Source organism: Equus przewalskii, chromosome 11, assembly GCF_037783145.1.
Source record: "Equus przewalskii isolate Varuska chromosome 11, EquPr2, whole genome shotgun sequence".
Classification (NCBI taxonomy): Eukaryota; Metazoa; Chordata; class Mammalia; order Perissodactyla; family Equidae; genus Equus; species Equus przewalskii.
This window is the reverse complement of record NC_091841.1, coordinates 26,485,614-26,510,920: the sequence shown is the minus strand read 5'-3', so window position 1 is coordinate 26,510,920 and position 25,307 is coordinate 26,485,614. Positions and strand designations below refer to the sequence as shown.

Genomic DNA, 25,307 nt, shown 5'->3' with positions numbered 1-25,307 from the left:
TTTAATTATCCTTTGGTAGGGGTCCTGTGGGCCGAACATAGCCCAGTGCCCGTTTTCATATGGCCTGTGAACTGTTTTTTTTTTTTTCCATTTTTAAATGGTTGGGAAAAAAAATGACATTTCATGACACATGAAAATTATATGAAATTCATATTTCAGTGTCCATAAACAAAAACCTTTATTGGAACACAGCCATGCCCATTTGTTTACATATTATCTATGCCTGCTTTTGCACTACAACAGAATAGAGTAGTTGCAACAGAGACCCTATGGCTGGCAAAACCTAAAACATTTACTTTCTGGTCCTTTACAGAAAAAGTTTGCAGTCCTCTGAACCTCTGAGATGTTCAGAGGCTGAATAAAAAATACACATGAAGATTTCAGCCTATGAAGCTGTAATCTTACCAAGAAGAGGGCCAGCCCCGAAGCCGAGTGGTTAAAGTTCTATGTGCTATGCTTCAGCGGCCCAGGTTCATGGGTTCAGATCCCCGGCACAGGCCTACTCCATCAGCCATGTTGTGGAGGCATCCCACATACAAAAAAAGTAGAGGAAGACTGGCACAGATGTTAGCTCAGGGAGAATCTTCCTCAGCAAAAAATAATAATAAAATAAAGAGTTTAAAGATTTAGATCTACTCCAAAAATCTATAAACTTAAAAAAAAGTTGCAGAATACTGTTAAGAAAAATTCTCCAAAATTTGGACATAAGAGTGGAGCATGTCCTTCCAATGTCATACTGGGGCACTGTGTCACAAGCCTATCCAAGGACTATTTAATTACCCATAAGAATGTACATTCGTTTGATTTTGTTATTTACTGTTAAGGATTCAGACTCTGAAATTACAAGTAGATATCATCCAGGGGAGATGCAAAACATTTCTATCCAGTAGAAAAAATAACCTCGAAAGTTATAGTTTTTACTTCCCTGTAGGACATCAACCAGTTTTGTATGTAACCTAATAGTCACATTCTAACATTCCTTTTTAAAGGATCGATATCCAGCTCCTTAAGATGCAGTGCCACCTCAGTGAGGGGGACCCTCCTTACTGGTGAGTTCATACATCTTAGTTACGTGTTCATTCCATATTTAGATTTTTTTTTTTTGAGCAAGATTAGCCCTGAGCTAATGTCATCTGCCAATCCCCCTCTTTTTGCTGAGGAAGACTGGCCCTGAGCTAACATCCATGCCCATCCCCCTCTACTTTATATGTGGGATGCCTACCACAGCATGGCTTGCCAAGCGGTGCCATGTCCGCACCTGGGATCCGAACCGGTGAACCCCGGGCCTCCGAAGCGGAACATGTGCACTTAACCGTTTCGCCACTGGGCTGGCCCCTAGATGTTTTTAACTTTTTGAAAATTAAACTTTGACAATAAATATGGTGTGATTTTTTTCATGTTTTTTAAAATTATGCATATCTACGTACACATAGGCGTATGAAGATTACATCAAGAAGGGACTCAAAAGATGCCCACTCCCCGAACTGTGGAAGGGGTTACCTCTGTAGGGGAGCGGGTGAAGGAGGGAGACTGTCACATTTTCCTCTGTATGCTGTGAATTATGCAAACCTTTTACAAGAACCTATTCATACACTACTTGGAGTTTTTAAATGGCATTGAGCTAGGAGCCCTAATGTATAAAAGTTCATTTGTATTCAATGAGAAAGTGCAAACAATTGTTTCACCAGTGGGACCACAGCTGGGCACTGGGGCATCGCCCCTTTAATGTGTCGTGATTGGGGTCTGAGGGGCTGTTTGTGATTCAGTGACACTGGGCAGCAAGCCTGGGTGGCGGGGTCAGGCTCTAACCCTCCTGCTTGAAGGCAGACTTCAGGTCCTGGCCTGAGCTGGGACCTGACTTCCGGGCAGACAGTGAGGCAGGAGGCAGTGGACGGGGCCAAGTTCAACCTCAAGCCCTCCCTCCTGCTGCTTCAGTTCCTGGCAGCCTGCACGGCCCTCCGCACCGTTTCAGGCCGTTTTTCCGGCTTATTTTATTGACAGTCCTGGAGTCTGCACCTCTGACATGTATGGAGGAAACGTTTTCTTCTCGGCTTCTCACTGTCCCTGCCCACTCCACAGCCTCAGGTACGATCAGATCTTAGTCTCAGTACTGCTTCCCTCACCCAGTGGCTGTGAAAGCTCGTGCTGACGGTCCCTCTCTGTGCCTCAGACTCGTGTGTGAAATAGGATTTATGCCACCAGCCCCAGCTTCCTGATGGGACTCCTGGAATGACAGAGGTGATGGGTGTGAAAATGTTCCGAGAGCCAGAAGGTGGCAGAGGGGCAAGCTGGTCAGCATCAGGTCCTACATGAACATCTGGGAAAAGGATGGAAAAGCCAGCTGCTGTCCGGGCCACACCTGGGGAGGGCATGAGGAAGGTCCCAGGACAGCTATGGGGAATCTGTTGTCCCTTTCCTCTCCTTAGTTCCTCCCCATTAGGGGTTGGAGCAAACACTTGGAGGCTGTGATCTAGCCAGGCCTCCCCTCACTGGGGAATGCCCTCCACCTATCCATCTGGGTCCTAATCTCTCATCTGCCTAAGATTCGCTGTGGATCTAAGACAAGCCCCTCCACTTTTCTAAGCCCCAGTCCTTCACCTGTAGAACGTGCCCACACTACCTCGTCTGTGGAACTGTTGAGAGCACTCAGTGGTCAGACCGCGAGCCTGGACCTTTAGTCCACTACTCCCCCACAATTCAGAGCTCGCCAGCCACCCATGAAACACTCCTACATTGGCCGGAACCACCCTATGTTTTAGAATCTTGTCCCCTCCAATGTCCTCCTGGTTCTAGAATCTCACTGCTATTCCAGACTCTGCCCTCCAGAACCAGAAGGGTCAGCCGCTGCTCCCGGGCAGTGGCGGCTTGCTCAGCTCTACCGTCTCACTCGAGTCTCTGCTGCGGCCAGGATGCGGTGGCGGGACCGCATGGCTGTGCTCTTTTTCCCACCAGGCGTGATGCTCACCGTGGCTGCCATGATGCTCTTCTTTATACACCTGTGCGTCTTTGCCAATGATGTGCACCACTTCTGCGTCACCCACCACTACGACCGCATGAGCTTCCGCTACACAGTGGTCCTGATGGTGAGACGGGGCCAGGGCTCAAGGGCTGGTCAGGGAGGCGCAGGGTCTGACGGAACCTCCGCTGCTGTGTCAGGGGGCCACTTGCCCCTGGACGGGGTCTCCAGTTCTCCCAGGTAATCAGCATCTGCTGGGCCGCCATGGGGTCACTCTACGCTGAGATGATAGATGTCAAGTTTCTTCGGTGCTTTTCCCTGACCATCCTGAGTAAGTGGGGGAGGGGCGTATGAAAGGCGAGGGGGAGCTTTGGAACCCTGAGACATGGCACGGAGGGGACAGGGAAGGCTAACGGGGCTCTGTCCTCTGCCCAGTGCTCAATGGAGCCATGTTCTTCAACCGCCTGTCCCTGGAGTTTATGGCCCTCCAGTACCGGGAGGAGAACCACTGAGGACTGGAGACTGGGCTGAGAAGGGGGAAGGAAAAGGCTGCTTCGGGTATTTTAATAAAGTCTGTCGTTTATTTCCACCTGTCATCTCCTTTGTGGGGGAGGGGGTGGGAGGCTGGGGACCCCATGGAAGCAGGTCAAAACAAATACTTGACCTACGGGGATCCCAGGCCCAGCCTGCAGCCACTTTAGTGGACTCAGCTTTGGGCCTGGGATCTTAGTGTCTCAGGCCAGAGGGAGAGGAGCAGAGAAGAAGGGTCCCCAGATCTCCCCACCTCCCCTCCTCAGGCCCCTAGGTCCCAGGCTGGCCCAGCCACCAGCAAGGGCTCAGGAGGGACCCACACGGATGTGAGGGTTCATGAGCGGGTCCAGGTTGGGATCGCTGTCAGCCGCAGCCCGGCCCAGGCGAGACATGAGGGCAAGGAGGGCCAGGAAGCCCAGCAGCCCCAGCAGCAGCAGCAGCCCCGCCCGCTGGAGCAGGGTCAGTGGCTGCTTACGAGACCCAGCCCGGCTCCTGGGGGACGAGGGGAAAGCCGCGTCAGGCTCCAGTCCCTGGCGGCCACTGGGGACCGGAGAGGAGCCCTAGAAATGACTCTCATCTCCTAGCCCCAGTGCTGCCATCCCTCAGCCTCGTCTCCTCAAGCGTGCCGTGGGGGTGACCACCCCTGCACGTGCCCACTACAAGGGTGACTGTGCCACTCAAACCAGCTGAAGCAATGACTGTTCTGGAAACTGGGACGTGTCAGGCATGGGGAGAGTCACAAAGGTCAGGTGGTGTCAGAGCAGGAAGGGGCCTCAAAGAGCCTGTGTTCAAACCTCCTATGTAGCAGGCGAGGAGACAGCTCCGGGGAGGGGTAGACCCAAGACTTCTCCTGCCAGGTCGAGGCCTCTCTGCACAGCCCCAACACCACATACCCTTATTACCCAGCACAAGCCCTTTTGTCATGCAATCGTCCCGCCTGGGGCCTCTGGCTCTCACTTCCTCTCCTCCCCATTCCTGGCATCTTGCCACACCTGATCCTGTGTACCTGAGCAGCTGGGCCAGCCAGCCCAGGGCGGGCCGGCGCCGGTACTTGTCATCATCGCAATCCCCGTGGAAGCCTGGAGTCCGGTCATCATCCCGCGTGTCATACACCTTCCTCGGCGCTGAGGCTGCAGGGGCAGAGCCACCAACACCCACAGGCTCAGAGAAACTGACCCGTAGTCGGGTGGGGAGAGAGGAGGCCAGATCTTTGCCCTTTTCAGCCTGACAGAGCATCTTGGGTTTGTGGGGAGGTAATGTCTGTTCTTGGAGTGAGGGAGGGTCCCTCTGGGTGGTCTTTGGACCCCTGAGGTTGCTCCACACAAACCACCCAGCTCCCTTTCTAGCCTCTTCTGGCCTGGACCACTCTCTGGCTCACCGTGAGTCAAGGGCTCGGCATTGCCCATGTGGATCACCGTGTGTTGCTCAGGCCGGCTGGGGGAAGCGGGAGGCTGGGGGGCTTGGCTGTAGAAGGCTGGGGCAGCAGAAGCGCTGGCTATCTCCTCTTGTTCAGGAGTACCACTGGCTGTGGGCAGGAAGAGAATGTCAGCAGAGCAGGGAGGCAAAGGCCCCAATGCAAGTGGAAACTGCCACTTACCGTTAAAGCTGGACCAGTCAGAGAAGTCGGAGGTGTTCAGGGGCTCAGGCTCTGGGCTCACCACCTCATCAATCTGGAGGAAGGAACCTATGTTATCAGCCTGCCCAGTGCTGTCCCCACCCACCCCTCAGCCCAGGAGGGAGCCAGGGCAGACGGGCTCTCACCAGAGGAAGGCCCAGTCCTGCTCGGGCCCAGTTGACCGTGGCCAGCTTCTCTCTCAGCGTAGAGGCCACAGGGCCAGCCAGGTTGGCTGGGGGGAAGATGGGGCCACTGCAGCTGGGGCACTGGTAGCCAGCAGGTGCTGTGTTTCGGGGGAGCTGGGCAGCACGTTCATTGAGGCAGGCCCAGTGGAAGAGATCTTGGGGCCCATGAAACAGGGGAGGAGAAGCATGAGGAAGAAGACACAGGATCCCTGGCCCAGCGACAGCCCCCAGCCCACTGCAGGGATATATGCACACATACAAGTACGCCCAGAGCTCCCTCCTTCTCATCCTCACCCCAGGTCCATTTCATCAGTGTTCCCTGACTTTGGCCTTCCTGGCCACCGCTATCTGAATAAGTCAAGGCAGATGCTACCAAGCTCCCCAGCCCACGAGAGGATGGGCGTGGGTGGGAAGGAGATGCCACCCACCCTTTCAGTGACTCCTCTCTGGACCTGCACTCATTCCAAGGTCCTTGAACTAACAGCTAATCAAAGACAGCTCCAGAAAAGGTTCCTAGACATACACACAGGCACACACACGCAAGTACACATCCACTGGCACAAATGTACATGTGTTTATGCACATAATCAAATGCAAGTGCCACCCCCGGCATCTACACTTATGGGCACACTAACTCTCACACATAAACATTTACACACACATTTGCTAACACTTAAGAATTCTTACCCATGCATTCTTCTGCAACCTCACAGCACACCTGTGTTCATATGCTCACACACAACATTTACTCATTCACTCACCCGCAAGTACTAATGAACACTTACGTAAAGACACAGTGCACGTGAAATTCATACAGACACACACACACTCACACTGAGAAACACATAAGTGGAGCCCACTCTTTTGCTAGCTCCTTCAAAAAGTGGGGCTAAGGCTCTTACGCCAGAGGCAGGTCAAGGTCATGACGCATGTGTCTGGTGACTTCTTTTAGCTGACTTGACTGTGGGAAACTCACTTCCTCTCTGTTTGATCTTGGAGTCAGTAATGGATCCTGAATGTCTGAACACCCCATGCTTTCAGCTCACCGCTGGGCCAGCCAGCTACTGCTCAGTCTCAACTACATCCACAAGGTTGACAGGCTCTCGCTCAACCCTCAAGATTGGCAGGGAAGAAACGAGGAGCTTTAATTTTTAGGGAAAGACACGGAGGCCTAGAAAAGGAATGACCTGCCTGAGCTCACACAGCAGGTAAGTAACCTAGTAGGACTAATCTGGGGCTCCAGCCTCCCAGGCTTGGGGGGGGGTCTCACTGTCCTGATGCTTAGGGAGGCCTGGAAACCAGTCACCAAGCTCGGCCTGTCCTGATCCCCCCAAGGTGCACAGGTCTCACCGTAACAGACGAGGCGGGTCGTCTCCCGCGTGGCCAGGGGGATGTTGCACAGGCGGCAATTGGGGTTGTAGTCGCTATCTTGGAGCCACTGCAGGTAGGACTGGACGATGCACTGGAGTGGGAGAGAGGTCACACCTGGAGCAGGGGCTCGACGGCCCATCTCCCCAAGGTCCAACTGCCTCTTTTTCTCTCATCACAGACGAGACTCATCCTTTCGTTTGTTCAAATCAACAAACATTTACTGAGCACAGACTGTGCCAGACTGTCCTACGGCCTGGGGATAGAGCAGCGAATGACATCAACCAAGTCCTCGCCCTTCTGGAGCTTCCACTCTACTGTCGGCCCTTCACGGATTTGGAGGAAGCCAAGACGGCCTGCCCACCCAGTGCCCCGCGCAGCCGCTCCCCTGAAGGCCCCACCTTGGCGTGATTGGCTACCAGGCAGTGCTCGCAGACGTTGACCCGGTGTTCGAAGCAGAACAGGTTGGTCACCTTCCTCTTGGGGCACTTGCAAAGCCCCATGGTAGGCCCTGGGGAAGGGGCCTGAGTTGGCAGGGAGCCGGGTTCTAGTGGCCGCCACGACGCACTCACCAGCCCACTTCGTTTCTACTCTGAACTCCCGTAGACACTCTCGCATTCGCCCCAACCCCAAATTCCTGCCCACCGCCGCTCTTCACTCCGGGCCACGCCCCCTGCATAAACCCCGCCTCCGGAGACCCCTTATTCCTCTCGGATCCCTCCCCCGGCCAGGCCACTCCATCAGCAACTCTCCGATACCACCGGCCCCGCCCCCAGGGGCCCCTCCTGAGCCCCACCCCCTCCAAGCCCCGCCCCCACCTCATCCACAGACCCGGCTCTCGGTGTTACTGTTCCGCCGCGGTACCGGTCCCGACGGGCGCGAGCGCCGGGCGGAGGCGCGGAAGGACAGACGCCGCACTCGTCCGAGCCACCGCTCTGCTCTCTCCACCTCGGGCCGCTCCGATTATCCCTCCGCTGCCACGTCTCTTCCGGGTGCGGCGCGCGCTGATGACGTTAGAGCGCCGCCGGCCCCGCCCCTGCTGACGCTAGACGTGGAGACGGGCGAAGAGGGGACGAGCCGAGCTGGGTGGCCCTCCCGCCTTACGTCACTTCCGCTTCCTCCTGGGCAGGGCGGGTAATTCGAACGTTTGTGTCTCACACGGCCCTCCGGTTGGCGCGAGCTCCGGCGGCGGCAGCGGCGGCAGCGGCGGCAGCGGCGGCGGCGGAGATCGAGACCAGGGCCGGATATGTCGGCGAGGCGAACGCGGTCCGGAGGGGCCGCCCAGAGCTCGGGTGAGCGGAGGGCGCGCGGGAGAGACGGGCCGGGCCGTTTGAGGGACGCAGTCCCGTGAGGAAGGCCCTGTTCTCTAGACTCTAGACTCGAAGGTCTAGAGTCTTCCCATACCTCCTTTTCCTCTTCCCAGGGCCCGCGGCCCCATCTCCTAAATCTCTGCGGAGGTCCCAGCGGAAATCAGGCTCTGATCTCCCGAGTACCCTCCCTGCAATCTGTCCAAAGGTGAGCCCCGGGTTCTTCGGTTCCTGCCGCGGGACCCCTGGCCTAATGTAGAGCTCATGGTCACCCCTCTTCTCCAGGCACCCCATGCAGCTCCCGTCAGAAAGCCCATCGTCTTGAAGAAGATCGTGGCCCATGCCGCACAGGTGAGGGTGGAGAGAGGGATTGCGGGAGGGGAGCCAAAATGGGGGCCGGCTGTGTGATCAATTAATATTGTCTCCACAGATCCCATCTGTCAACTCGCCTCGAAGGAGCCCTAGGGTGAGTTCATTTTCATCTGCTTAGCTGAGTAGAATCCAGGACATTCTAGAGCTCGGGAGGGGCATAGTGGCTACTCACATCTGCCCAGGGAGCTGTTTTGCGGTATTTTTGAGACAGTTTGCCTTTGGATGCCTGCATGCAATGCCAGTCTGGCTTACTCCTTGTAGACCTAATACGTTTAGTTCTTGATGTCCTGGTATTCTCTACCATTTTCCTTTAAAACTTGAGTTGTGTCCTAACTACTCTTTTTTCTTCCTACTCCATCTTGTCCTCGGTTTTTATTTATGGTTGTTGTAAGATAAGTTACGTGTTCAGTGTTTTTACGGTTTTAGCAGAAATCAAGATGTTTCATTAACAAACTCTGTGCCTGAAGATATAATGAATGAGAAATGCTGACTGCTTTTTAGGAGCCCATGGGGTGTACAGTCAAGTGGGGAGAGAGACATATGAACCAGTGATAACGTGGTGTGCTGAGGACTGTGATAAGGAAAGAACTAGATGCTCGAAAGGCCCCTAACCCAGACCTGGTGGCTCAGGGAACATTTCACAGAAGAAGAAAAGTTTAAACTGAATGTTTAGTCTTTAAAGACAAGTAGGAGTGTTTGGAGCAAAGGAAGCTGTGTTTGCAGAGACCTGGAGTCCACAAAAAACCCACCAGGTTTGGGGAACAGCAGCTGGTTCGGCGTGTCTGCAGCAGATGTTGTCAAGAGGGAACATGCTAAGCCAGAACAGGTCTTCAGATGCTCCGGAGCTTGGGCTTCATCCTTGGCTCTGTGGGCAGCCTTTGGACAATAAGCATGGTAGCGACTGAGTTAAGCTTGAGTGTTTTAGAAAGATCCCTCTTGGCGCTGGATAGAGAATAGGTTGGAGAAAGCCTACGGGGAACCCAAAGACCAGGCAGGAGGGCGTGACAGGAATCCTGAAGTGAGATGGTGGGGGTCTGAAGTAAGGTAATGGCAAAGTGATGCTCCTCTCCCTGCTTCACCACGTGACCATCCCATCACACAGGACTCAGCTCGAAGGACACCTCCTCCCAGAAGCCTTCCCTGACCACCCCTGTCCTATCACTGTCGCTTCTCTCAGTGTAGTTCTCCTTGAGCCTTATCATAGCTGGGAGGATTTGTTTGCATGTTTCTTGACTTGGGGGCAGAGACTTCTGCCTCCTGCGTGGTGGCCACTCATTCCTGTTGGTTGAATGATAGATTCATGAGATAGTGAGCAAAAAAGCTGCACGGACTTGAATGACTGCTTGGCTTTAGGGGATGAGGAAGAAGTCAGGGGTGACTCCATTTTGTTCTGCATCCCTTTTACTAAGACTTGTGGGGTAGGTTCTCCAGAGCTGGTAGCCAGGAAATGTCTCTCTTGATAACCGATACACTTCCTTCTATCAGACCACAAGAGTCGTCGAATTTGTCCTGTTTCCTGCCTTATCTTGGCTGCCGGAAAGCTCACGGCCAACTTTTGTGTATAGTAGTCTCCCCTTATCCACAGTTACACTTTTTGAGGTTTCAGTTATCCCCAGTCGGCTGTGGTTTGAAAACATTAAATGGAAAATTCCAGAAATAGACAATCCGTAAGTTTTAAATTGGGCGCCATTCTGAGTTAGCATGATGAAAACTCACCGTTCCTCCCGGGGTGTGAATCATGCCTTTGTCCGGCAAATCCACGCTGTACACGCTACCCACCCCTTAGTCACTTAGTAGCCATCTCTGTTGTCAGGCTGACTGTCACAGTATCGCAGTGCTTGTGTTCCAGTAGTCCTTATTGTAATCATGGCCCCAAAGCACAAGAGTGGTCATGCTAGCAGTTCAGATATTCTGTTACTGTGCCCAATTTGTAAATTAAACTATGGTAGGTGTGTATGTATAGGAGAAAACATAGTGTATTTAGGGTTTGGTACTGGCTGTGGTTTCGGTCACCCACTGCGGGTCATGAATGTCTCCCACAGATAAGGGGGGTGACTGTACATCAGTTCAGTGAGTTGTCCACACCTGCTGCACGCAGGGCTCTGCTGAAGGTGCCGAGCATAGTGAAGGCCAACCAGACAGATGGAGACCCCTGCTCTCAGGAAGCTCCCTTTCTAGTTGGGGTGACAGTCAGCCAGTGAACAAGCAAAATCAGATCGTGATGGTTGCTGTGCAGGGAAGAGGTCACTGTGACAGGAACTGGCAGAGGTGAAGAGGGGCTGATCTAGATTCTGCGGGAAGGGATGGCCTCCTCAACAAGCGGCATTGGCGCTGAGAGCGGGATTGTGAGGAGCCAGTATGTAAACCTCTTAATCCACACGTCAGGGTAAGCCCTTCCCTGTTCCCAACCTTGCTGTGGCTCCCTGGGTCTCCCAGGGCAAGGGTTGTTACTGAACCGGAAGTGGGTTCGCTCACGTGCCCTGTAGCAAGCCAACCTCTGATGCGGGGGGGTAGTGGAAGAGAGTAGAAATTTTATTGCAAAGCGCTGAGCAAGGAGAATGGGCAGCTAATCCTGTAATCCCGAACTCTCTGGAAACTACAAGCAAGGGTTTTTATTTGGGCTTTTAGGTCGGGGCGGGGGAGCATATGGCCTTGGGGGCTGAAGTTTTAAGAGTCCTCTGCGCAGGCGCAACCATCTTTCATGTGTCTTCATGGGCCTCTTGTGCAAATTCCAGGGGGTTCTATGTGTTGCATGTGGTAGATTTTTAGTCTGTGATGCCTGAAGTTTACAGGCTGTCGTTTTAGCTTCCGATGCACCTGCACTATGTTTAGTCAGGCAGCGGGGTGGGGGTGGGGGGGCGTACAGGCATCAGCAAGCTGCTCTCTTATCAGTGGTCCTCCTGCTGTTTGCAAAACAAGCTCAGAAACTGTTACTTTATTTCCCACATCAGCCTTGTGGATACAAGGCACGATTTTCCCCTAATCCAGGGAAATTTTAACTCCTTTATTCTCGGTTTCAGTGTCTCCATGGGTCCCCCCTTACAGTAGCCTACAAAACACCCTATAACCCCCCATTACCCCTCAAACCCCCTCTTCAGTTCCTCTCATTTCCTCTTGCTTCAGCTACACTGACCTTGTTCCTTGACTCTGATTGGCACACTTGCCTCAGGACTTTTGCATATTCTGTTCCCTCTGCCTGGAACACTTTTCCTCCAGATGACTCACTCCCTCACCTCCTTTAAGTTGTAGCTCACATGCCACCTCAGCGAGCCCTACATTGACCTTCACCTACTTAAAATTCCAGCCCACCCCAGGACTCCAGATCCAAAGTGCTTACCACCTCTAATGTCCCACATGGTTGTCCCTATTATCTGTGCTCCCGCTAGAATGGCAGCTCCATGGGGACAAGGATTTTCTGTTTTATTCCCTGCTGTTCTCTCAGTGTCTAGACCAGGGCCTGGAGCCGGGCAGGTGACCAATAAGTACTTAAGGACAGGATGGACATTTTAGGAAAATCATCGCCAGCTGTGTGGCAGACGGACCGCACAGGGCAAGGCTGACAGCAGGAAGAGCATTAGGAGGTTGTAGAACTCGTCTGGGTGGCATGTAGTGGGGGCCGGTGTCAGTTAGGGGTGGCTAGACTCCAGTCACATTTGGACACAGAGCTGACAGCACCAGCGGGTGGTGGCAAGTCTCGTGTCACAAAATCGGACCCCTCGGAAGCCATGACTGGTTGTTCTTTTCTCCCCTCCCCACGTCTGTCTCAGGGTCTGAGTTGCTGTCACCTGACCCGTCTCCTCTTTTCCTTTTAAGTGTTTGCCCTGTGGGTCTTCCTTGCCACCCTGAGTCTCCTCGGGCCTTTCTGGAAGCAGGTAATGCAGCTAAGTAACAGGGAGGCGTCTTCTCTTCTGTCCTGGTGCAGATTGCTTTTTTCTTGGAGAAAGAAAACCACCTTCCCAGTAAGGAGCCTACGAAGGAGGACCTCTTCAAGACATGTAGTGTCCCCAGCACACCCACCACCACACCTGTGCTGCAGCCCCTGAACGTCGAGTCCAACTCCGGGGAAGACCTGGACACCAGAGACCTAGAAATGTCCAAGAAGGTCCGGCGGTCCTACAGCCGGCTGGAGACCCTCGGCGCCACCTCCACCCCGGGCCGCCACTCCTGCTTTGGCTTCGAGGGGCTGCTGAAGGTGGGGGACTTGTCTGGAGTCTCACCCGTGGTGTGTTCGAAGTTAACCGAGGTCCCCAGGGTCCCTGCGCAGCCCTGGGCCCCAGACACGACTCTCCCGGGAATCTCTCCGCCAGTCGTGAAAGAGAAACGCAAGAAGAAGAAGCCACCAGAGATCCTGGTGAGTGAGGGGCAGGAGCTTTCCTCCGCTGTCCCATCAGATGTGTGCCAGGCCGGGGCTCCACTCTGGCTGTTTTGGGGAAAGGCAGCACCTGCAGGATGTGGGTAGAGATGCTCCAGCCAACGTGGCCCCTCCCCACTCACCTGGCCCCCATTTCTCTTCCCCCAGAAATCGGAGCTGGATGAGTGGGCCGCGGCCATGAATGCTGAATTTGAAGCTGCTGAACAGTTTGATCTCCTGGTTGAATGAGATGAAATAGGGGTGTACCTGGCCACACTGTCCCTTCCTCCCCCTGTACATAGTCCCCTCTCCCTGTGGAGAAGACACTTGGGGTCCCCTCCCCTGGCCTTGTAACCCGCGCATGTGCTGTTGCTACACATGGGGGCCCGTCCCCTTAGGCTTGTGCAGCGGCAGCAGCCATCTCTGCTTCAGGAAACAGGTCCTGCCTGGTGTCCTGCTGGTGTCCTGTCTCTAGTCGAGGCCCACTGTGCTCTCCTCCCGCCTCCCAGAGTCTCGCAGCCAGAGGAGGTGAAAGGGCTGGGGACTGCGTGAGAGAGTGCCTCTGCCTCTGCTCTCGTTGGGAGATGTGGCTGCTCTGCACCAGCCCAACAGAAACGGGCGCCGAGGGCCCTGGCCGGCCTCGGGCTCTCTCCTCATTGCCTTCTGTCGGTGGCTTGGTTCCCGGCCACGAGCCCATCTCTATAAAGAGGCCTGGGTTTCCTCTTAGGCTCTGTAGATGGTGCAGGAGAGAATTCATGGACCAGGGACGGTTCTGTCTGTGAGGCAGAAGCTGGGCACTCAGCCTTTAGAATCTTTAAGTTTTGAAGGAGGGACTGGAGCCTTGGCTGGGTCTCAGACCGTAAGCCTTTACTCCACGGAAGCTGTTCTTTCTAGTTTTGTGTTCTGCTGTTGAGATGGTTAGTTAGATGCCAGGCTGCTGGAGCCCTGGCCGCTGGGGACAAAGAGGGCTCATTTCAGGGTGTGGCCGCCAGGTGCCGCAGGCTCCAGACGCACAGAACCCGAGGCTCAGGGCATCTGGACCTGACACCTGCACAGTCCGGATCACTCACCCCTTTTTCTTACAAAACAAAGTGCACAGAGTCTGCTCAGCTGTAGAAGCAAGGTTGATGGGTTGAACGGTCCTATTCCCACAAGCATTTTGCACCTACGCTTATGAAGTTCTAGGAAGCTTTTCTCACGTGGCAGAGGGGACAGGGGTTGAGAGCAGTTTTAACTTTTAGCTTCTGTGATGTCCTCCCACATGAGGACACTGCCTGAGGGAAGTGGTAGGAGTTGAACTGGGGGGCTCGTTTCATTGTCTCCAGGGAACCCTGCTGCCCTCCATCCCGTTGCTCTTTTCTCAATGCTGGCAAAGGTGTGCTTTCAGAGACTGCCCAGCCACGCCCTCCGCCGTGCCCAGGCACCTTTTGATGTTCACAGGCATCGAAATAGAGGCTAAGATGGGTGTGGAAGGGCTGCTGGGTAGCAGAGAATGTCAGGAAAGATGAGCGCTTGCCGGTTAGGGGACTTGAAACGGCGCAGGTCTCGTGGGCGCCGATGAAACTCTTTACAAAGCCTGGGAGTCCCAGGCTACCTGTTCAAGGCTTCGCGCTTTGTCAGGCCCCGCAAGCAAGCCCCCCTTGCCCGGCGCTCCAGATGCCCTCGAGCTGGACCGCGCCTGAACGATTCTTGTCCTCACCGGCTGGCGGGGCGGAACTCCTGGAAGAGTCCTACTGCTGCAGGACCGAGAGTAGCCGGATGATGTGGAGTCGATGTCATCACTGCCAACTTCTCTCTGTTTCTGAAAAACTAAGACTGTGGAGTTTAAGGAAAAATCGGAGTTTCTTTTTTAAAGTAAACCTGATTAAAGGATTTCTGCCTGTTCGTAGACTGTGTTTCTTTTCTTGGGTCAAAGGCAGAGGCGAGATATGGGCCCAGGAAGCCAGGCCTTCTTTGGGCTGTGTCACCAGGGTTGTCCTGTGCAGGGGGCTGCCAGTCTGTCCTCCAGTAGCCCTGTCGCAGGTCACCGCGCCCTCCCCTGTGTCTGTTTCTTCTGTCCGGCACCCACTCCTCCAAGGTAGGGCTGCCTGGAAAGGAGGCCTCGGGAGCGCCGTCCCCTCCTGTCCCAGGAGGAAAGAAGTCGGGTCCGGGGTGAGGCTGCTAAGAGCTTCACCCGGTGCCTGGGAACCTAACCCCCCTCCCCTGTACTGGGTCCAGCCGTGGGCGCAGAGCCCACTGGGGAGCTGGGTCAAGATGCAGATTCCCGGGAATTCCACTCGGCCCGAGGACGCCCAGGGACATCTGCGCAACTCCATGCAAGTGGCACAGACCTGTCTCCCGTCTCACCCTCTTTGTACTTGTCCTTGCATCCTAGTCCTTAGAACAAATCAAGGCCTTTAAATTCTCCCCACACCTCCCCATTTCTATGTCCTTCCCTACCCAGAGGAGGGTGGGCCTCGCTTTTCAAGGCCAAGCTCTCCGCTTTGGCTTTTGACCCAGTTCTCTCATATCTGAGACCTTGTGCCTCATTTTCCTACAAGTCCTAGACAGGCTTATGTTCATTTTATCATTAAAACAACCACCCTGGGCCTGCCCCGTGGCCCAGTTGTTAAGTTCGCGTGCTTCGCTGCAGGCGGCCCAGTGTTTCATTGGTTTGAATCCTGGGCGCAGACATGGCACTGCTCATTGAGCCACGCTGAGGCGGCGTCCCACATGCCACAACTAGAAGGACTCACAATGAAGAATATACAACTATGTACCAGGGGGCTTTGGGGAGAAAAAGGGGGGAAAAAATAAAATAAAATCTTTAAAAAAAAAAAAAAACCAACCACCCTAACCCTAACCGAGAAAAGCCTTGACCGGCATCTGTTTTTAGCTACTACCATTACTCCTTTCAAGGTTCAGCTCCTTGAAAGAATGTTCAGACGGTGCTCTCCGCTTCTGTTCATTTACTCCAAGTGCCTTCATCACTCCGTTTTCTGCTCGGGCAGAAGTAACCAGTGACCCCCTAATGCCTGATGTTACAGACTTGGGCCTCTGCAGCCTGGGCTGGAGCGCTCTTGGGGCCATAGCACTGCTGATCCCCCTTTCTTGGCTTCTGCTGAAATGTCAGGACACCCAGGTTCAGTCCTGGTCCCTCTTTCCAATCTGCTTGCTCTCCCTGGACGGCCTCAGGTTCTCTGGGCCGCCTCCTTGCTCAAGATGGGTCAGTCTTTATCTCCAACCCATATCTCTCTCCTGAGCTTCAGACCAGAATCTAGAAGTGTCTTCTCGAACTGTCTCCTTTCAGAAGTCACTAACTCAGCTCACCCACCTGCTCGCCTCTTCCTGTGCTCCCTATGCCACTGGCATCGCTGCCAGCTGACACACTCACAAAAGCCAGGAACCAGGTCACCTGCGGCTCTGCTCTCTCCCTCACCCATCCCATCAGCCCCAACCTCCTCAACATCCCTCCGTCCCCACAGCCACCGGACAATTGTCCCGGCCTCGTAGTGGGTCTCATTCCCTTTAATCTCTCCCCGCTCCAAACTATTTACATTGCAGCCAGAATGAGTTTCCTAAGAGAAAAAATATGATGCTGTTTCTCCCCTGCTTAAAACTCTGATATAATTCCGCTTCTGGGTATGATACGCAAAAGAATTGAAAGGAGCGTCTCGAAGAGATATTTGTACACTCGTGTTCATACCAGCATATTCGCAGTAGCCAAAAGGTGGAAACAAATGCCCATCGATGGATGAATAGACACACAAAATGCGGGATATCCATACATGGAATATCATTCAGCCTTCAAAAGGAGTGAAATTCTGACACACGCTACGACGTGGATGAACCTTGAAGACAGTATGCTAAATAAAATGAGCCAGACACAAAAGGACAAATATTGTATGACTGCATTTCTGTGAGGTTCCTAGAATAGTCAAATTCATAGAAAGTAGAAGGGTAGCTGCCAGAGGCGGGGGGAGGGGGAATGAGGAGTTAGTGTTTAATGGGTGCAGACTTTCAATTTGGGAAGATGAAAATCTTCTGGACATGGATGGTGGAGATGGTTGCACAGCAATGTACTTAATGCCACTGAGCTGTACACTTAAAATGGTTAAAGCAGTAAAGTTTATGTATTTTGCCACATTTTTTTTTGAGGAAGATTAGCTCTGAGCTAACATTTGCTGCCAATCCTCCTCTTTTTGCTGAAGAAGATTGGCCCTGAGCTAACATTGTGCCCATCTTCCTCTATTTTATGTGGATGCCTGCCACAGCACGGCTTGACAAGCAGTGTGTAGGTCCGCACCTGGGATCCAAACCGGACCCTGGGCCGCTGAAGTGGAACATGCGCACTTAACCGCTGTGCCACCCGGTTGGCCCCTTGCCACAATAAATTTTTAAAAACAAAACCTTTGGTAACTGCCTGTTGTCCATGTGGTGGTCTAATGGATGGTTATCGGATGTGGCTACCCAGCATGCCAACCTGTACAAGTGGGCTGGCTGCAGGACCCCACTTCCCTCCCTGGGCCTGCAGAGGGCAGACACTTGCTCCCCCTGATCCTGGCAACGGGGAGGTGGGCCCCTGACCTGACCTCAGCCAATCAAATTCCCACCTGGAGCGAGGGCCAGGGAAGAGGGAAGGACAACTGAGGATTCAGCAAGCGGGCAGCCCCACGTGTCCAGTGCCCCGGGCTTTGCCATCCTGTGTGGAGATGCTGGAACACTATGGTTCGCTCCTGCACCAGAGCCCTCGCGTGGTGCTGGCAGCCAGTGTCCCAACACCTCCTGCCCTTTGAGTCTGTACTCTGAGTTCTGTGACTCCCCAGTACCCTTCCAATAAACTCCTTTTCTGCTCAAATCAGCCTGTTGCTTTCTCTTGTTTGCAACCCAGAACCCTGCTGGTCCCGACTCCTTGGCAGGGCTCGTGAGGACTCCAGGGCCACAACCACGGCAGACCCTGAGCTGCGACAAGATCCACGCCTCCGAGCCTTTGCTCAGACTGCTCTCTTCCTGCCCGCTCCGCCCCACTCCTGTCTCACCTGGTGAGTCCTGCATCAATCAGCTCTGCCTCATTCATCACCTCTGCTCAGCCTTTCCTACCTGCCTGTCCCCTCCGCAGTGGTAGCATCATGGGTAAGAGCACAGATTGCAGGGTCCAATGGGGTTTGAATCCTGGCACTGCCAGTTTCTGGCTGTGTGACCCCAGGCAAGTTAATTAGCCTTTCTGTGCCTTGATTTCCTTATCTATAAAATGAGGACAATAACAGTACCTACCTCAGAGTGTTTTGGTTAGCGTCAGATGAACTAATATGAGTGGTTACTACATAATAAGTGCTCAATGAACAATAGTTATTGTCAGGTAGAACGGACCACTCCTTCCTTTTTGACTCCCTGAACCCCACACAGACCTCCATCACAGTACCTTTAAGCTCTAGTCTGTCTGTTCTGCACACACGTTGGTACAGTAGTCTGAGCTCCCTGGAGGGTGGAGGCGGAATCATATTTGTGTCTGTCTCTCCAGCATCCAGGGGCATCATGGGTGAATAGATGTGGTTTCCCTCCAGCCGGGTCAGGCCGTGCCCCTCCCATCCACAGCAGCCCACACCCCTCCTGGAGGAGCAGGGGGCTGAGAGCTTCTGAGTGCCCAGGGGGAGAGGAGCAGGTGGAGCTGGGAGCAGTGGGGCCTCGGGAGCCTGCGCTCAGGCACGAGCCTCCTGCCTCCCGCAGCAGGAATTCTGGTCCCACCTCTGCACACATGAGCAGTGGGGCCGGCCACCGGGCTCACACCTGCCCCCGTGCCCCTGGGAGTGCACTTGACCCCCCCTCTTCCACAGGACAGTCCATGGGCCCCCTGCCCCCTCAGCCTGTGTCCTGGGCCCCGGTGACCCGCCCCCTCTTCAGATGAGGGTCTGGCCCCAGGCCCAGGTGGTCCTCCCAACATCCGGGCCTCCAGCAGGCTGCCTTCCTTTCATGAACTTTTCAAACTCTGACAGCCCTCTGGTGGGGACTCAGATAGCGCCGGGTCTGAGCCCCAGCTCTGCCTCTTCTCAGAGGCCTTAGGCGAGTCTTTGAGCCTCAATTTTCTCTTATGAAAAGTGGGGCTAACCCACCCCTCTTACAGAATTGCCCTTGGATTGTTTTCAAGGGTGAGTGTTTTGCACTCTCCCAGGTGCTGTACACATCTGCCAGGAGTATTCACACTTACCCAGCTCACCCTGCGTCCCAGCGGGAGCCCCCACCCCCGAACACACCATGCCCTTTGGCACTGTCCTGCCCAAACTTCCCTCTTCTGGATTGTCCTTCTCTCGCCAAGACACTCCACTTGTCATTGAAGATCTGGCAGCACCTCCTCACTAGAGTCTCTCGGGCTCCTGAGCCGCCTACATGCTCCCTGCTCTCAGCTGGGGCTTCCTGTGCAGGCCTCTGTATGGCACATCTTCCCGCACTGTGGTCACCTGCGAACCTGGGGCCTCCCATCCCCAGGAGCTTCTCCTGGGCAGACCCAGGCCAGGATCATCTGTGTTCTCAGGAGCTGGCCCAAGGCCTGTCCCACAGACAGCGGTTGGTTGCCCGAGGTTTACTGGGGACCATCAACGGCCGAGTGGATTGTATTCTCTCGTGTTCATAAATTACTTAGCTTTTCTTATATTTGAGCCCTTCAGGCTGCTTCCAGTTTTTCTTCTTGGTGTAATCAGCTACTGTGGACCTCTGTGTGAATTAACGTTATTTCCTTCGCAGTCGTTTCTTTAGGCCTGGTTTCCAAAGCGACATTACCAGGGGCGAGCTGCTGGCTAGTTTTGTAGATCTTGTTATGCAATGGCAGAACTGCCTGCTTCCGAGCATCGGTACCACCTGGAGCTTGGCGAGTCCCCAGGGCTACAGGCCTCTGCAGGGCACTGCAGGCCACTGCAGGCCACCGGGATTCTGTTTATGTCATGTGGACAGGAAGCGTGATATTTCAGGCCATCTGGAAAGGTCTGATATAACACAGAGAGCACATTACGCAGAATCCCTGCCTCAACCCACAGACCTGTCAGAGGCCCCTGTGGAGCTCGGTATGAAGAAGGACACGTCCGAGGTCACTATTTGTCCTCTAATTGGATTGTCATGCACCATTTGGCCAGCAGATGCACAAGAGTCTAAAAAATCTGAGAGTGGAAAATTGGTGACAAGTCCATCTGTTGACTTAAGACTTTCGGTGACTTGGGGAGAAGCTGCTGTTTCAAGCCTGCCTGGGGGCACATCTCCCACCACCTCGCGGAAATGGACGCCTCCCCAGGTGCAGCCCAGCCCTGGCTCCACTGCAGACTTGTCCCCCGGGGTCCCGGGGGAGGCACCTTTGCTCAGCAGAGAAAAGAGTGGGCCGAGTTCAGGTTACAGAGTGGGGAGGGAAGGGAGTGGAGTGAACAGCATGGGCAGGGGTGTGGCACTGGGGACAGTTTGGGATGATGGCGGGAAGTGAGGCTCCTGGCTGGTCTGAGCAGAGGCTTGTTCAAGGACAGTGGAAGATTAGGTGGGTCAGAAACATGCATCCATAGTGTGTGAATGCCACACTATTTACTTCTCAACGGCCTTCTACACCAAAAAGGGGAGGGATTTTCCACTCTCTTACAAGCTTCTATAGGATTCCTTTAAATAGTGCCAGCCCTTCTCCCCACCCCCCCCCCGCACCCCTTGCATTTGCAGGGGTTCCGTTTATAAAATATTGTTAGCCTGTAGCTTTGGTGGGGTTGCCAGATGACATACAGGACACCCAGTAAAATCTGAATTTCAGATAAACGGTGAATCATGCTTTAGTATATCTCAAACATTGCATGGCACATACTTATACTTTAAAAAGTATTTGCTTTTCATCACAAAACTCAAATTCATCTCAAATGAATTTGCTAAATCATTTTTTATTTCATTTTTATTTATTTTTTTAATTTTTTTTTTTTGAGGAAGATTAGCCCTGAGCTAACTACTGCCAGTCCTCCTCTTTTTTGCTGAGGAAGCCTGGCCCTGAGCTAACATCTGTGCCCATCTTCCTCTACTTTATATGTGGGATGCCTACCACAGCATGGCGTGCCAAGCAGTGCCATGTCCGCACCCGGGATCCAAACGGGCGAACCCCGGGCTGCCGAGAAGCAGAACGTGCGAACCTAACCACTGTGCCACCAGGCTGGCCCCTATTTGCTTTTTATTTATTCACTTTTAAATTTTTATTTATTTATTTAAATTTTATATTATTATATTTTTATATTTTATAATATACAATATTATAAAATATTTTATTTTTTGGTTTAATTTATTTTTACTTATTATTTATTTATTTTATTTGCTAAACCTGGCAACCGTAACTCTGAGAGATCTGGTTTGCTGGACAGAGCTGGTGGTGGAGGCTCTTAGGCAGGAGAAGGAAAGCCAGGCGAGGCTGAGGAGGGGAGCCCAGCAGGGGCGGTGGGCATGGTTCACCAGCTGGGTTGCTGTCTCCCTCAGTCTCTTCGCGGCAGACAAAGAGCCCACTCCAAATCCGAGGAGAGGCCAGTGGTGCAGCCTGTTGAGGAACAGAACCCGGAAGAGCCTCAGGTCTCCAGGGAGCTGGACCCAGAGGTGACAGGAAGCACCAGGGCCTCCCAAGGCAGAGGACGGGGTGGCAGGAGGGCTGGAGAAATTCCTCTTCCCCTGCCTGGGTGGAGATCTGAACTCCCAGCCATTGCAGCCCACCGGCTTGCTGGAGGGTGTGGGAGGACCCAGGCTCCTGGGCTGCCAGCCTCATGCCACTTCAGTCACCACAGCCCCTTCTCTGCCAAAGCCACCTTCTTCAGAACAGAAGCTGGATCTGCAACCAGAACCCACTGTCAGCTTCCTGTTCACACTCCTGAGCACCGCAGAGCCCCACAAGCCCAAAGACCCTGAGGAGTAAGGCTGTGCGAGTATGTGAAGGGGAGGGGGGTGGAGGGGCCTTCTCCTCCCCATCAACACTCGGATCTGGGCCTGGACTCAGCCCTGCAATGGGCAGAGGGGAGGCCTACACAGAACTGAAGGGGCCTGGGCCTCCGGCTGCCCCCCAGACCCTTCCCCCAGCCTCTAGACCCTCTGGTCCAACGCTCACTGAGCACCCACCCCAGGGACTTGGAGATCCAAGAGGGCCAGTTCCTGGGTAAGGAAGACTGGGGCCCCCAGCGGACCGCGAAGGAAATCAACCAACTGCAGAATGATTGCATGAGGTGAGCCAGGCCAGGGCAGGTGGGCGCAGGTCGGGGGACAGGGCTTTCCCCATGGAGGACCGGGCCTGTGGCTTGACAGCAGTGACTGCTCCTTCACTTGCCTTTCTTCCTTCCCTCCTTCCCTCCTTCCCTTGCCTTCTACCTGTTCTACTGTGGATGACCTCCTCACTGGCCAGCAAGTCCCTTCCCTCCCAAGCATCAGTGTCCTCCCCCTGTGTGAGTGGGACCAGCCCCATGGGTGTGGGGGTCTGTTCTCTGCATGTCCGCCTCTGGAGCTGCGGTCTGCACAATCCTGCGGCCGCCTGCCCCGCTCCAGGAGCAGATCCCCACCTGGAGGCCGAGGTCCTGTTTGAGGGGAAATGGGACATCAGACCATGGGTCTGAGCGGTCAGCGCTTTCATTCATACACAGCTGGCCCAGAGCGCCCGGGCAGGGCTAGTTCCGCACACCAATCACACAGAATCCTGTCATGGCCCCCACGGCCGCCCACCAGGGTTGGGGGGCTAGCCTGATGCTGCCTTTGAGGATTTCTAGGCCAGCCTGCACGGCGCAATGAAACAGCCTGCCCTTCTCTTGCTAAAGAAGAGAAAAAGCACAATTTGTCCCTGTCTGTGTCCCCTGCTGTGAGTCACCTGGGGAGAACAATTTCTTCCCCGCCTGTCACTTTGCCAGGACAACAAGCCCTGGCTCTTGGTGAAACCCGAGCCCCAGGTGGCTGTGCCAGGTCGCAGCTCAAGCAGGAGGCATGAGTGTTGGGAGGAGGGGCTGCTTAGGACCAGAGCCTGGGGGCTGAGGGGTCTCTCTGTCAACCCTAGGCTCTGGGCCTCGCTGAGCACTACGCAGGCAGACAACCTGGCCCTGGGGGAGAAGTTGCAAAGTCTGGTGAGACCCTCGTCCAGCACCTCTTTCCTTTTCCTGCCTCCTTGCCTCCCAGCCCAGCTCTCTGCTGGGGCCTCACTGGGGCAGTCTGGCTCTATCCGCTGCCCGCCTCTGGGCCCTGCAACCCTTTGTTCCAGCCCAATTCATTGTATGAGAGCTTGAAGGAGGAAGTGAGGGCGATCCAGGAGGAAGGGAAGCTTGTCCAGGAGGAAGGGAAGGTTGTCCAGGAGGATGCCCAGGCCATCCAGGCGGCAGCGCTGCTCCAGGTGCCTGGGCCTCCATGCAGTGGTGCATCGGGGAGGGAGGGCCCTCCTGCCCTGTGCCACGCACTCAGCTCCCGGTGCCTGCAGCAGCCCAGCTCCCAGAAGACAGACCTGCTCATCCCACAGCCTGACGTTCCCCATGATCACAGAAACCCACGTCAGCCCTGGCCAGGCCCAAGCTTGGAGACGGGACCCGACCTCGGGAAGACCCTCCAGCAGCTCCTCTCCAGGTCCCTGCAGTAAACTTCTCCGCAGCTGAGCCACAGCTCCCTGTGTGTCTGTGGGCCCTGGGGATCAGACGGGAGCAGGAGGCCAGCAGCTCCAAGTTGAGCTGGGCTACCATCTGACATCACCCCACCTCCCTTGGTTCGCTGGCTCTGAGCTCCCCCCACCCCAGAGGAGGTTCCAGGTCTGCTTGGTGTCAGCCTCAAGGTCAAGGTCCCTGTGATAAGGGCCGGGGCAGGACTGGAAGGGGGCCGCACCCCCTCCCTGGGAGGACGGATGTACCTGGTCTAACTCCAAAGGGCAGAAAGACACTAGGGAGAGGCAGGAAGAGCCACTACCCATCCCATGGCCTTGGAGAAGTCTCTTCCCCTTTGTTAGTCAAGTTATGGGGGAGGAGGTACTCCCCACGGGCCCAACACTCAACTCCCTTCAGGCCTGGGGATGCATCTGGAATTTGAATTCCCACTCCTACCCCACCCTCATCCTGTAGCCAGGGCCTCCTGGGGTCTCCCTTGAGACCTCACCCCCTTCACCAATGGGACTATCCCTGCCCTGGGCCTCAGCTCCTTCCTCCACCCCACCCATGGGCCGGAGCACCCATTACCCTCTCCAGGCCTGGCTGCCTGACCTCCCAGCCGTGATCACTGTCCTGGCCACCGACAGGCCCTCAGGACTTGTGCCCATCAGCCTTGCTGCCCTCGGCATCTGTCAGCCCTGGGGGGCCTTTCTAGGAGGCCCATGATTCCTGATGTAACAAGAGAGAGACAGAGAGAGAGACTGTGTAGGTAGAATATTTAAAACCTTAAAAATAGGGGCCAGCCCCGTGGCTGAGTAGTTAAGTTCGCGCACTCCACTTCGGCGGCCCTGGGTTTTGCCAGTTTGGATCCTGGGCGTGGATATGGCACCACTCATCAGGCCATGCTGAGGCGGCGTCCCACGTAGCACAACCAGAAGGACCCACAACTAGGATGTACAACTATGTACTGGGGAGCTTTGGGGAGAAGAAGAAAAAAAATGATTGGCAACAGATGTTAGCTCAGGTGCCAATCTTTAAAAAAAAAATTCAAAACTTAAAAATAATCCCCATGCAACTAGAGAAGGAGCACGCTTCCTTAATGAGGGAGATGACAGAGTCAGCAAGATGACAAAGCCAGTTTGAAGGAGGATATAAGAAACTAACACACACACACACACACACACACACATATATATATATATATATATAGTCAAGGGGGAAAAAGCAAGGAATCCTGAAATAAGATTGCTAAATTAGCTACAAAATTGGTCAAGATCCTACAGGGGGATATTTTTTAAAGCCCTGTAACCCTAAGAGTGATATTATTACTGGGCAGAAGCCCTCTACTATGACGTGGCAAGGACCCATGAACATCTTTCTGCCTTATACCCACTGCGGGGGGCGGGGGAGGACACTAGCCAAGAGGATGGAAATTCAGAGCCATGGCACCTCCTCAGACCTGGTTGGATTTACACCAGGCCCCCGGGGGATCAAGCCCTGGCCAATAACTGATGACAGGCTTGATTTGTGAAGGCTCGATCTTGTCACAGCTTGAGGCTGAGCTGAGCTCTGACTTAGCAGCCCTTGTCTCCCAAGGCTCCATCTTGCCTGGATGGCTCCAGGGCTCCCAGGCATCCCCGCCACCCACTTGCTGACCAGTTCTTGACCGGTGGCCCAGCTGACCAGTGACCCAGCCATACAAACAGCCTCTTGCCGTTTCCTGAAGGGAATCATTTGATATAGAGGTTGAGGGGAAACAGTTGGACCAACAGCTAAATGGTTGAATCAGTTTAACCATCAGGACTTCTGTCAGCAAGACACAGTCATCCGCATTGTCCCATTTGGTAGGAGACAGCTCCTAATGTGGGAGCAGTGGACAGAACACACACTCCAAGGAGAGGGGAGCGGGTGAGGAGCCTCTGATTGCCTGGGCCAGCTTGCAGGTCAACCAGCGACCGCATCCTCTCAGTGATCTCCTCCGACAGTCTGTAACTGATATATGTCATAGAAATTCATATAAGTTGAATCTTCATAAAAACGGAAGCATCCAG

General features: G+C 54.3%; 3 protein-coding genes across 14 annotated transcripts; 2 read left to right on the top strand and 1 right to left on the bottom strand.

Annotated features, from left to right (window-relative positions):
- The first annotated feature begins 164 nt into the window (after positions 1-164).
- TMEM262 (transmembrane protein 262) lies at positions 165-3,686 on the top strand. 3 transcript variants are annotated; one of them, XM_008532529.2, is made up of 4 exons: positions 1,915-2,085; positions 2,953-3,083; positions 3,188-3,287; positions 3,392-3,532. In XM_008532529.2, exons 1-4 carry the CDS (start codon positions 2,028-2,030, stop codon positions 3,466-3,468), a joined length of 366 nt encoding a protein of 121 aa, XP_008530751.2. In that variant the 5' UTR covers positions 1,915-2,027; the 3' UTR covers positions 3,469-3,532. The 3 variants fall into 3 exon arrangements, with proteins under 3 accessions (XP_008530753.1, XP_008530752.1, XP_008530751.2); XM_008532531.2 differs by having other exon boundaries at positions 165-3,083; positions 3,188-3,255; positions 3,392-3,686; XM_008532530.2 differs by having other exon boundaries at positions 165-3,083.
- ZFPL1 (zinc finger protein like 1) lies at positions 3,518-7,693 on the bottom strand. 4 transcript variants are annotated; one of them, XM_070564265.1, is made up of 8 exons: positions 7,474-7,693; positions 7,057-7,166; positions 6,638-6,749; positions 5,249-5,442; positions 5,085-5,157; positions 4,866-5,012; positions 4,494-4,617; positions 3,518-3,979 (listed from the first exon to the last, which is right to left on the bottom strand). In XM_070564265.1, the coding sequence occupies exons 2-8, from the start codon at positions 7,156-7,158 to the stop codon at positions 3,793-3,795; spliced, it is 939 nt and encodes a 312-aa protein (XP_070420366.1). In that variant the 5' UTR covers positions 7,159-7,166; positions 7,474-7,693; the 3' UTR covers positions 3,518-3,792. The 4 variants fall into 4 exon arrangements, with proteins under 4 accessions (XP_070420366.1, XP_070420367.1, XP_070420365.1 ...); XM_070564266.1 differs by having other exon boundaries at positions 7,057-7,179; positions 7,487-7,675; XM_070564264.1 differs by having other exon boundaries at positions 7,487-7,670.
- Positions 7,673-25,307, top strand: CDCA5 (cell division cycle associated 5). Of its 7 annotated transcripts, none has more exons than XM_070564255.1 (13): positions 7,750-7,947; positions 8,079-8,170; positions 8,248-8,313; positions 8,393-8,428; positions 12,257-12,685; positions 17,556-17,706; positions 19,789-19,943; positions 21,143-21,256; positions 21,459-21,565; positions 21,775-21,873; positions 22,689-22,755; positions 22,890-23,018; positions 23,103-23,390. In XM_070564255.1, the coding sequence occupies exons 1-13, from the start codon at positions 7,902-7,904 to the stop codon at positions 23,256-23,258; spliced, it is 1,647 nt and encodes a 548-aa protein (XP_070420356.1). In that variant the 5' UTR covers positions 7,750-7,901; the 3' UTR covers positions 23,259-23,390. The 7 variants fall into 7 exon arrangements, with proteins under 7 accessions (XP_008530756.2, XP_070420356.1, XP_070420358.1 ...); XM_070564257.1 differs by having other exon boundaries at positions 7,765-7,947; positions 23,106-25,307; XM_070564256.1 differs by having other exon boundaries at positions 7,765-7,947; positions 19,792-19,943; positions 23,103-24,015.